The sequence below is a fragment of the Salvelinus fontinalis genome, chromosome 31 (assembly GCF_029448725.1).
Source record: "Salvelinus fontinalis isolate EN_2023a chromosome 31, ASM2944872v1, whole genome shotgun sequence".
Lineage (NCBI taxonomy): Eukaryota > Metazoa > Chordata > Actinopteri > Salmoniformes > Salmonidae > Salvelinus > Salvelinus fontinalis.
Genome location: NC_074695.1, coordinates 3,571,300 through 3,583,320, shown reverse-complemented (window position 1 = coordinate 3,583,320; position 12,021 = coordinate 3,571,300). Strand labels below are relative to the sequence as shown.

Below are 12,021 nucleotides of genomic sequence, written 5' to 3'. Positions count from 1 at the left end.
GTGTGTGTGTGTGTGTGTGTGTGTGTGTGTGTGTGTGTGTGTGTGTGTGTGTGTGTGTTTATCCGTGTTTGTGTGTGTATGTGTGTGTGTGTGTGTGTGTGTATGTGTGTGTGTTTATCTGTGTGTGTTTATCTGTGTGTGTGTGTGTCTGTGTGTTTTTATCTGTGTGTGTGTGTGTGTGTTTATCAGTGTGTGTGTGTGGCGGGGGGGGGGGGGGGGGTACTAACATGGTCTGTAGTTGGCGGTTTCCCATGAAGGCTCTCTCAGGGATCGCTCTGATGTTGTTGTTGTGGAACCCCCTAAGACAGAGACACACACACACACACACACACACACACACACACACACACACACACACACACACACACACACACACACACACACACACACACACACACACACACACACATAAAAACACACAGACACGTCAGAGCATCTGCTAAGTGCGAGAGAAATCCTAGCCCTCCCCTCGGTGTGCAGCTACTGAGGTTTGAGACATTGTATCCGATGTCTGCATTAAAACCACTGATACAATATGAAATACAACATAAACAACTTACCTGACTACAGAGAGAACATATGATAGTCATATGTGTGTTTCTGTGTATCTGTGTGTCTGTGTGTTTCTGTGTATCTGTGTGTGCTTGTGTGTGTGTCTGTCTATGTGTGTGTGTGTGTGTGTGTGTGTGTTTGTTTGTGAGTGTGTTTTTTATTTGTGTGTTTGTGTGTGAGTGTGTTTTTTATTTGTGTGTGTGTTTGTGTCTGTGTGTCTATGTGTGTGTGTGTGTGTGTGTGTGTGTGTGTGTGTGTGTGTGTGGACTCACAGTTCCTGAAGCTTTGCCAGGGTCCTGATGGCTGTAGGAAACTCTGGTAGATCATTATAGTTCAGATCCCTGAGAGAGAGAGGGGGGGAGATAGGAAGAAGGAGACAGAGAGAGAGAGGGGGGGATAGGAAGAAGGAGACAGAGAGAGAGAGGGGGAGATAGGAAGAAGGAGAGAGAGAGAGAGAGGGGGGGATAGGAAGAAGGAGACAGAGAGAGAGAGGGGGAGATAGGAAGAAGGAGACAGAGAGAGAGAGGGGGGGATGGGAAGAAGGAGACAGAGAGAGAGGGGGGGAGATAGGAAGAAGGAGACAGAGAGAGAGAGGGGGAGATAGGAAGAAGGAGACAGAGAGAGAGAGGGGGGGATGGGAAGAAGGAGACAGAGAGAGAGGGGGGGAGATAGGAAGAAGGAGACAGAGAGAGAGGGGGAGATAGGAAGAAGGAGACAGAGAGAGAGAGGGGGGGATAGGAAGAAGGAGACAGAGAGAGAGAGGGGGAGATAGGAAGAAGGAGACAGAGAGAGAGGGGGGAGATAGGAAGAAGGAGACAGAGAGAGAGGGGGGATAGGAAGAAGGAGACAGAGAGAGAGGGGGGAGATAGGAAGAAGGAGACAGAGAGAGGGGGGGAGATAGGAAGAAGGAGACAGAGAGAGAGGGGGGAGATAGGAAGAAGGAGACAGAGAGAGGGGGGGAGATAGGAAGAAGGAGACAGAGAGAGAGAGGGGGGGGTAGGAAGAAGGAGACAGAGAGAGAGGGGGGAGATAGGAAGAAGGAGACAGAGAGAGGGGGGGAGATAGGAAGAAGGAGACAGAGAGAGAGAGGGGGGGGTAGGAAGAAGGAGACAGAGAGAGAGGGGGGAGATAGGAAGAAGGAGACAGAGAGAGAGAGGGGGAGATAGGAAGAAGGAGAGAGAGAGAGAGAGGGGGGGATAGGAAGAAGGAGACAGAGAGAGAGGGGGGGGTAGGAAGAAGGAGACAGAGAGAGGGGGAGATAGGAAGAAGGAGACAGAGAGAGAGAGGGGGGGATAGGAAGAAGGAGACAGAGAGAGAGAGGGGGAGATAGGAAGAAGGAGACAGAGAGAGAGAGGGGGAGATAGGAAGAAGGAGACAGAGAGAGAGAGGGGGAGATAGGAAGAAGGAGACAGAGAGAGGGGGGGAGATAGGAAGAAGGAGACAGAGAGAGGGGGGGAGATAGGAAGAAGGAGACAGAGAGAGAGAGGGGGAGAGATAGGAAGAAGGAGACAGAGAGAGGGGGGGAGATAGGAAGAAGGAGACAGAGAGAGGGGGGGAGATAGGAAGAAGGAGACAGAGAGAGAGAGGGGGGGAGATAGGAAGAAGGAGACAGAGAGAGAGAGGGGGGAGATAGGAAGAAGGAGACAGAGAGAGGGGGGGAGATAGGAAGAAGGAGACAGAGAGAGGGGGGGAGATAGGAAGAAGGAGACAGAGAGAGAGAGGGGGAGAGATAGGAAGAAGGAGACAGAGAGAGGGGGGGAGATAGGAAGAAGGAGACAGAGAGAGGGGGGGAGATAGGAAGAAGGAGACAGAGAGAGAGAGGGGGGGAGATAGGAAGAAGGAGACAGAGAGAGGGGGGGAGATAGGAAGAAGGAGACAGAGAGAGAGAGGGGGGGATAGGAAGAAGGAGACAGAGAGAGAGGGGGGGGGAGATAGGAAGAAGGAGACAGAGAGAGGGGGAGAGATAGGAAGAAGGAGACAGAGAGAGAGAGGGGGAGATAGGAAGAAGGAGACAGAGAGAGAGAGGGGGGGAGATAGGAAGAAGGAGACAGAGAGAGAGAGGGGGGGAGATAGGAAGAAGGAGACAGAGAGAGAGAGGGGGGGGATAGGAAGAAGGAGACAGAGAGAGGGGGGGAGATAGGAAGAAGGAGACAGAGAGAGAGAGGGGGGGAGATAGGAAGAAGGAGACAGAGAGAGAGAGGGGGGGAGATAGGAAGAAGGAGACAGAGAGAGAGAGGGGGGGAGATAGGAAGAAGGAGACAGAGAGAGAGAGGGGGGGAGATAGGAAGAAGGAGACAGAGAGAGGGGGAGAGATAGGAAGAAGGAGACAGAGAGAGGGGGGGAGATAGGAAGAAGGAGACAGAGAGAGGGGGGGAGATAGGAAGAAGGAGACAGAGAGAGAGAGGGGGGGAGATAGGAAGAAGGAGACAGAGAGAGGGGGGGAGATAGGAAGAAGGAGACAGAGAGAGGGGGAGATAGGAAGAAGGAGACAGAGAGAGAGAGGGGGGGATAGGAAGAAGGAGACAGAGAGAGGGGGAGATAGGAAGAAGGAGACAGAGAGAGAGAGGGGGGGATAGGAAGAAGGAGAGAGAGAGAGAGGGGGAGATAGGAAGAAGGAGACAGAGAGAGAGAGGGGGAGATGGGAAGAAGGAGACAGAGAGAGAGGGGGGGGGATAGGAAGAAGGAGACAGAGAGAGAGGGGGAGATAGGAAGAAGGAGACAGAGAGAGAGAGGGGGAGATAGGAAGAAGGAGACAGAGAGAGAGAGGGGGAGATAGGAAGAAGGAGACAGAGAGAGGGGGGGAGATAGGAAGAAGGAGACAGAGAGAGGGGGGGAGATAGGAAGAAGGAGACAGAGAGAGAGAGGGGGAGATAGGAAGAAGGAGACAGAGAGAGAGGGGGGGGGATAGGAAGAAGGAGACAGAGAGAGAGAGGGGGAGATAGGAAGAGAGAGAGGGGGGGATAGGAAGAAGGAGACAGAGAGAGAGAGGGGGAGATAGGAAGAAGGAGACAGAGAGAGAGAGGGGGGGATAGGAAGAAGGAGACAGAGAGAGAGAGGGGGAGATAGGAAGAAGGAGACAGAGAGAGAGGGGGGAGATAGGAAGAAGGAGACAGAGAGAGAGAGGGGGGGATAGGAAGAAGGAGACAGAGAGAGAGAGGGGGAGATGGGAAGAAGGAGACAGAGAGAGAGAGGGGGGGATAGGAAGAAGGAGACAGAGAGAGAGAGAGAGGGGGAGATAGGAAGAAGGAGACAGAGAGAGAGAGGGGGAGATAGGAAGAAGGAGACAGAGAGAGAGAGGGGGAGATGGGAAGAAGGAGACAGAGAGAGAGGGGGGGGATAGGAAGAAGGAGACAGAGACAGAGAGGGGGGGAGATAGGAAGAAGGAGACAGAGAGAGAGGGAGATGGGAAGAAGGAGACAGAGAGAGAGGGGGGGAGATAGGAAGAAGGAGACAGAGAGAGAGAGGGGGAGATAGGAAGAAGGAGAGAGAGAGAGAGGGGGGGAGATAGGAAGAAGGAGACAGAGAGAGAGAGGGGAGATGGGAAGAAGGAGACAGAGAGAGGGGGAGATAGGAAGAAGGAGACAGAGAGAGAGAGGGGGAGATAGGAAGAAGGAGACAGAGAGAGAGAGGGGGGGATAGGAAGAAGGAGACAGAGAGAGAGAGGGGGAGATGGGAAGAAGGAGACAGAGAGAGAGGGGGGGGGATAGGAAGAAGGAGACAGAGAGAGAGAGGGGGAGATGGGAAGAAGGAGACAGAGAGAGAGGGGGGGGGATAGGAAGAAGGAGACAGAGACAGAGAGGGGGGGAGATAGGAAGAAGGAGACAGAGAGAGAGGGAGATGGGAAGAAGGAGACAGAGAGAGAGGGGGGGAGATAGGAAGAAGGAGACAGAGAGAGAGGGGGAGATAGGAAGAAGGAGACAGAGAGAGAGAGGGGGAGATAGGAAGAAGGAGAGAGAGAGAGAGAGGGGGGGGATAGGAAGAAGGAGACAGAGAGAGAGGGAGATGGGAAGAAGGAGACAGAGAGAGAGGGGGGGAGATAGGAAGAAGGAGACAGAGAGAGAGAGGGGGAGATAGGAAGAAGGAGACAGAGAGAGAGAGGGGGAGATAGGAAGAAGGAGAGAGAGAGAGAGAGGGGGGGATAGGAAGAAGGAGACAGAGAGAGAGAGGGGGAGATAGGAAGAAGGAGACAGAGAGAGAGAGGGGGGGATAGGAAGAAGGAGACAGAGAGAGAGAGGGGGGGGATAGGAAGAAGGAGACAGAGAGAGAGAGGGGGAGATAGGAAGAAGGAGACAGAGAGAGAGGGGGGAGATAGGAAGAAGGAGACAGAGAGAGAGAGGGGGGGGATAGGAAGAAGGAGACAGAGAGAGAGGGGGGGAGATAGGAAGAAGGAGACAGAGAGAGAGAGGGGGGGGATAGGAAGAAGGAGACAGAGAGAGAGAGGGGGGGATAGGAAGAAGGAGACAGAGAGAGAGGGGGAGATAGGAAGAAGGAGACAGAGAGAGAGAGGGGGGGATAGGAAGAAGGAGACAGAGAGAGAGAGGGGGAGATAGGAAGAAGGAGACAGAGAGAGAGAGGGGGAGATAGGAAGAAGGAGACAGAGAGAGAGAGGGGGGGATAGGAAGAAGGAGACAGAGAGAGAGAGGGGGGGATAGGAAGAAGGAGACAGAGAGAGAGAGAGGGGGGGATAGGAAGAAGGAGACAGAGAGAGAGAGAGGGGGGGATAGGAAGAAGGAGACAGAGAGAGAGAGGGGGGGATAGGAAGAAGGAGACAGAGAGAGAGAGAGAGGGGGAGATAGGAAGAAGGAGACAGAGAGAGAGAGGGGGGGATAGGAAGAAGGAGACAGAGAGAGAGGGGGGGAGATAGGAAGAAGGAGACAGAGAGAGAGAGGGGGGGATAGGAAGAAGGAGACAGAGAGAGAGGGGGGGAGATAGGAAGAAGGAGAGAGAGAGAGAGGGGGGGAGATAGGAAGAAGGAGAGAGAGAGAGAGGGGGGGGATAGGAAGAAGGAGACAGAGAGAGAGAGGGGGGGGATAGGAAGAAGGAGACAGAGAGAGGGGGGGATAGGAAGAAGGAGACAGAGAGAGAGGGGGGGATAGGAAGAAGGAGACAGAGAGAGAGAGGGGGAGATAGGAAGAAGGAGACAGAGAGAGAGAGGGGGGGATAGGAAGAAGGAGACAGAGAGAGAGAGGGGGGGATAGGAAGAGAGAGAGGGAGAAAGGGAGATGGGGAGAGAGATGAGAAAGAGAGAGAGAGAGGGAGATGAACCTGGAGACTATCACAACTATTATGGTCTGTCACTAGTTAGTCTCATCGGAAATGCTCGGATGTCATGGCAACGCTGGACAAACATAACACCACAGGTTGATAGAGTTACTTCAGCACACATGTGTCTGTGTTTCTCACACTGATGATCCACATCCTGGTACAGACAGACTCATACACACTGAAGATGGGGTCTTTGACAATTTTTCGGGCCTTCCTCTGACACCGCCTGGTGTAGAGGTCCTGGATGGCAGGCAGCTTAGCCCCAGTGATGTACTGGGCCGTACGCACTACCCTCTGTAGTGCCTTGCGGTCGGAGGCCGAGCAGTTGCCGTACCAGGCAGTGATGCAACCCGTCAGGATGCTCTCGATGGTGCAGCTGTAAAACCTTTTGAGGATCTGAGGACCCATGCCAAATCTTTCCAGTCTCCTGAGGGGTAATAGGTTACAGTGTCCTCTTCACGACTGTCTTGGTGTGCTTGGACTATGTTTGTTTGTTGGTGATGTGGTCACCAAGGAACTTGAAGCTCTCAACCTGCTCCACTACAGCCCCGTCGATGAGAATGGGGGCGTGCTCGGTCCTCCTTTTCCTGTAGTCCACAATCATCTCCGTAGTCTTGATCACGTTGAGGGAGAGGTTGTTGTCCTGGCACCACACGATCAGGTCTCTGACCTCCCTATAGGCTGCCTCGTCATTGTTGGTGATCAGGCCTACCACTGTTTTGTCGCCGGCAAACTTAATGATGGTGTTGGAGTCGTGCCTGGCCATGCAGTCGTGGGTGAGCAGGGAGTACAGGTGGGGACTAAGCACGCACCCCTGGGGAGCTCCAGTGTTGAGGATCATCGTAGCAGATGTGTTGTTACCTACCCTCACCACCTGGGGGCGGCCCGTCAGGAAGTCCAGGATCCAGTTGCAGAGGGAGGTGTTTAGTCCCAGGGTCCTTAACTTAGTGATGAGCTTGGAGGGCACTATGGTGTTGAACGCTGAGCTGTAGTCAATGAACAGCCTTCTCACATAGGTGTTCCTTTTGTCCAGGTTGGAAAGGGCAGATGTGTGTGTGTGTGTTTTGTGTGTGTGTTTTGTGTGTGTGTGTGTGTGCGTGTGTTTACTCACAGTGTCTCCAGACTGAGCAAACCTTGGAAACACCTCTCTCCCATCGTCTGGATTTGGTTGTTATGGAGATGACTATACACGGAAAGACAGCCAATCACAACGAGGGACAGGCTTTTCAACCAATCACAGTTAAAACACACATCTCAACACGACTGACATCAGAATGACAACAGACACATTGTCAGATAACAGACAGACACATAAACCCCCTCTAACCCCCCCCCCCCCCCAAACAACCAGAGGGTACTCTCAGTACACCCAGTGATGAATCCCCCCCCCCCCCCACCCCCCCCACACACACAACCAGAGTACTCACAGTACGACCAGTGATGAGAGGTTGCTGAATGCATGGTCAGGTATGTGAGTGATGTGGTTGAGAGCGAGGGTCATAGCTTGTAGGGCCGGCAGAGAGTCCAGAGCAGAGACAGGGATCTCTGTTAGACTGTTATCATCCAACCACAGGTGTCTTAGAGACCTAAGACCAACTAGTGACCGCGAAGGCACCTCAGATATCAGGTTAGCATCCAGCCGCCTGGAGGAGAGAAGGGGAGGGGAGGAGAGGTGAGGGGAGGAGAGGTGAGGGGAGGAGAGGTGAGGGGAGGAGAGGGGAGGGGAGGAGAGAAGAGAAGAGAGGAGAGGAGGGGAGAGGAGGTGAGGGGAGAAGAGAAGAGAGGAGAGGAGAGGAGCAGAGAAGAGAGGAGAGGAGGGGAGGGGAGAGGAGAGGTGAGGGGAGGAGATTGGAGAGGAGGGGAGAGGAGGGGAGAGGAGGGGAGGAGAGGGGAGGGGAGGAGAGAAGAGGTGAGGGGAGGGGAGGGGAGAAGAGGGGAGCAGAGAAGAGAGGAGAGGAGGGGAGAGGAGAGGAGAGAAGGGGAGGAGAGAAGAGAAGAGAGGAGGGGAGGAGAGAAGAGAGGAGAGGAGGGCAGAGGAGGGGAGGGGAGAGGAGGGGAGAGGAGAGGAGGAGAGGAGGGGAGGAGAGAAGAGAGGAGAGGAGAGAGGAGAGAAGGGGAGAGGAGAGGAGAGGAGGAGAGGAGGGGAGGAGAGAAGAGAGGAGAGGAGGGGAGAGGAGGGGAGAGGAGAGGAGGAGAGGAGAGGAGAGGAGGGGAGAAGAGGTGAGAAGAGGTGAGGGGTGAAGAGGTGAGGGGAGAAGAGGTGAGGGGTGAAGAGGTGAGGGGAGAGGAGGGGAGAGGAGAGGAGGGGAGAGAAGAGGAGGGGAGAGAAGAGGAGGGGAGAAGAGAAGAGAGGAGAGGAGGGGAGAGAAGAGGAGGGGAGAGGAGGGGAGAGGAGAGGTGAGGAGGGGAGAAGAGAAGAGCAGAAGAGAAGGAAGGAAGGAAGGAAGGAAGGAAGGAAGGAAGGAAGGAAGGAAGGAAGGAAGGAAGGAAGGAAGGAGGAGGGGAGGGCAGGAAGGGAGAAGAGGAGCGAAGGAGAGGGGAGGAGGGAGGGGAGAAGAGGTGAGGGGAAAAGAGAAGAGGTGAGGGGAAAAGAGAAGAGGTGAGGGGTGAAGAGAAGAGAGGAGAGGAGGGGAGAGAAGAGGAGGGGAGAAGAGAAGAGCAGAAGAGAAGGAAGGAAGGAAGGAAGGAAGGAAGGAAGGAAGGAAGGAAGGAAGGAAGGAGGGGAGAATGAAGGAGAGGAACGAAGGAGAGGGGAGGAGGGAGGGGAGGGGAGGACGGGGAGAAGAGGGGAGAGGATAGGAGAGGATGAAGGGGAGGGGAAAAGAGAGGAGAGGAGAGGAGAGGAGGGGACAAAGGGTCGTTGAATTCATATCAATACATCTTGGTGACATTTATCATCTATTTATCATCTAATTTATCATCTATTTATCATCTAATTTATCACCTCATTTATCACCTCATTTATCATCTAATTGAGAGTCTCTTTGAATCAGTTTATGGACATCAGATATTTACCTGGGGTGGATTTCAATTCATGCTGTATCTGAATACATGCTCTGAATACATGCTCTATCTGAATACATGCTCTGAATACATGCTCTGAATACATGCTCTATCTGAATACATGCTCTGAATACATGCTCTGAATACATGTTCTGAATACATGCTCTATCTGAATACATGCTCTATCTGAATACATGCTCTATCTGAATACATGCTCTATCTGAATACATGCTCTGAATACATGCTCTGAATACATGTTCTGAATACATGCTCTATCTGAATACATGCTCTATCTGAATACATGCTCTGAATACATGTTCTGAATACATGCTCTATCTGAATACATGCTCTATCTGAATACATGCTCTATCTGAATACATGCTCTATCTGAATACATGCTCTGAATACATGTTCTGAATACATGCTCTATCTGAATACATGCTCTATCTGAATACATGCTCTGAATACATGTTCTGAATACATGCTCTATCTGAATACATGCTCTATCTGAATACATGCTCTATCTGAATACATGCTCTATCTGAATACATGCTCTGAATACATGCTCTGAATACATACTCTGAATTCGTGAATTCATGCTCTATCTGAATTCATGCTCTATCTGAAAGAAAACATGTAATCCCAAATAACCCTAACCCAATCCCTATGGGATTTCACATCAGAGTTCAGACAAAATAATTAACTGAAAGAGGCTTGATTCCCTTGCAAGGACAACAGACTGGTTTAGTCAAGCATACTCTATCTGAAATTAACAATGTGAACCTGAATGCATTTCATAGACTTCAGACAAACTATACGGAATAAAAAGATATACGCAACATGCAACAATTTCAAAGATTTTACTGAGTTACAGTTAAAACTGTATTAGGAAATCAGTCCATTATAATCAATTCATTAGGTCCCAATCTATGGATTTCACATGACTGGGAACACAGATATGCATCTGTTGGTCACAGACACCCTTCTTGTCAATAGGGGTGCGCCATTTCGACTTTGTAAAAATTCGTTCCCAAATTAAACTGCCTCGTACTCAATTCTTGCTCGTACAATATGCATATTATTATTACTATTGGATAGAAAACACTCTCTAGTTTCTAAAACCGTTTGAATTATTTCTCTGAGTGAAACAGAACTCATTCTGCAGCACACTTCCTGTCAAGGAGTGAGATTTCTGAAATCGAGGTCTCTGTTCTGGGGTCAGTTTATAAATTCCCATGTAAGCTATGGGGCTACATGCACTGCATACGCCTTCCTCTAGATGTCTGTAAGCGGTGAGAATTTGAATGGAGTGGATTGCACCATCTGGGGCACTATAAAAGCCCATGGAACGGAAGGTCCGTTCTTTTCAACGGGGCGCCTGGCGCAGGAGGGACATCACAATGGCGTCCTGAAAAGCTTTCGTTTTAGCAGTTCTATATCTCCGGCTCTGATTTAATTTGATTTTTGTCTTAAAAACTTCATAAGGTAGTTAATTTAAACCGACTTATAGCAGTTTATATTAGTTTATTGCGATTTTCTGGATATACTTTGTCACGCGCTATCACGAGTTGGACACCTCTCCGGCACATAGCTAGCGTTAGCTGCTATTTCTACAGGAGAAGAGGACATCTTTCAACCAAAAGACGATTGTTCTGGAGAAAGGACACCTTGCCCAAGATTCTGATGGAAGCTCGTCAAATAGTAAGAAGTCTTTATGCTGTTAATTCGTATTTATGTTGACAAATGTTAAACAATAATTCCGCCATGAATTTCGGTGCGGTCTCGCTTTAGCGCACGCTGTATGCGCAGTAACGTTAATTTAAAAAATCTAACACAGCGGTTGCATTAAGAACTAATGTATCTTTCATTTGCTGTCCAACCTGTATTTTTTAGTCAAGTTTATGAATAGTTAATGATTAGATTAGGTGCCTCTCCAAGATGGCGCCGGACAGATTGCTTGAAGTTTGGCCACTACTCACATTGTATAACCACGATTTGTGCCGCTACATATGCACATTTTCGAACAAACCCTATATGCATTGTGTAATATGATGTTACAGGACTGTCATCTGAAGAAGTTTATGAAGGTTAGTCAAAAATTATATATCTTTTGCTTGCTTGTTACGATCGCTAACCTTTGCTGCTGGTAAATGGTGTCGTGTTTCTGGCTATTGTGGTAAGCTAATATAATGCTATATTGTGTTTTTGCTGTAAAACACTTAAAAAATCTGAAATATTGGCTGGATTCACAAGATGTTTGTCTTTCATTTGCTGTACGCTGTGTATTTTTCATAAATGTTTTATGATGAGTATTTAGGTAATTCACGTTGCTCTCTGTAGTTATTCTAGTCGCTTTGGTGAGAGTTGTGATGGTGGCTGCAATGGTAAACTATGATTTATACCTGAAATATGCACATTTTTCTAACAAAACATATGCTATACAATAAATATGTTATCAGACTGTCATCTGATGAAGTTGTTACTTGGTTAGTGACTATTTATATCTTTATTTGGTCGAATTTGTGATAGCTACTGATGCAGTAAAAAAATGGTGGAGTAAAAAAAGTGGTGTCTTTTGCTAACGTGGTTAGCTAATAGATTTACATATAGTGTCTTCCCTGTAAAACATTTTAAAAATCAGAAATGATGGCTGGATTCACAAGATGTGTATCTTTCATCTGGTGTCTTGGACTTGTGATTTAATGATATTTAGATGCTAGTATTTACTTGTGACGCTATGCTAGGCTATGCTAGTCAGCTTTTTTACTGATTGGGGTGCTCCCGGATCCGGGACTGGGAGGAATTAGAGGTTAAAAAAGAAATGGGCCTCACAATGAGCCTCAGGATCTCGTCACTGTATCTCTGTGCATTCAATCTGCCATTGATACAATTCAATTGTGTTCATTGTCCATAGTTTATGCCTGCCCATTCCATAACCCGACCATCACCATGGGGCACTCTGTTCACAACGATGACATCAGCAAACCGCTCACCCACATAACGCCATACACATGGCCTGCGGTTGTGACGTACTGCTAAATTCTCTAAAACAATGCTGGAGGCAGCTTATGGTAGAGAAATAAACATTAAATTGTCTGGCAACAGCTCTAGTGGACATTTACTCATAAACTGTATTTAGTGCTTTCAGAAAGTCTTCACACCCCTTTTTCCACATTTTGTTGTTTTACAAAGTGGGATTAA

General features: G+C 49.6%; 1 protein-coding gene across 1 annotated transcript in view; it reads right to left on the bottom strand.

Annotated features, from left to right (window-relative positions):
• Positions 1 to 12,021, bottom strand: part of LOC129829431 (leucine-rich repeat-containing G-protein coupled receptor 6) — a 132,779-nt gene that overhangs the window by 50,829 nt on the left and 69,929 nt on the right. Inside the window, exons 7-10 of the mRNA XM_055891124.1 lie at positions 7,245 to 7,460; positions 6,929 to 7,000; positions 825 to 893; positions 228 to 299 (exon numbers count right to left, since the gene is read on the bottom strand). Coding sequence (XP_055747099.1) covers positions 228 to 299; positions 825 to 893; positions 6,929 to 7,000; positions 7,245 to 7,460 — 429 coding nt within the window. The remainder of the gene's footprint in view (positions 1 to 227; positions 300 to 824; positions 894 to 6,928; positions 7,001 to 7,244; positions 7,461 to 12,021) is intronic.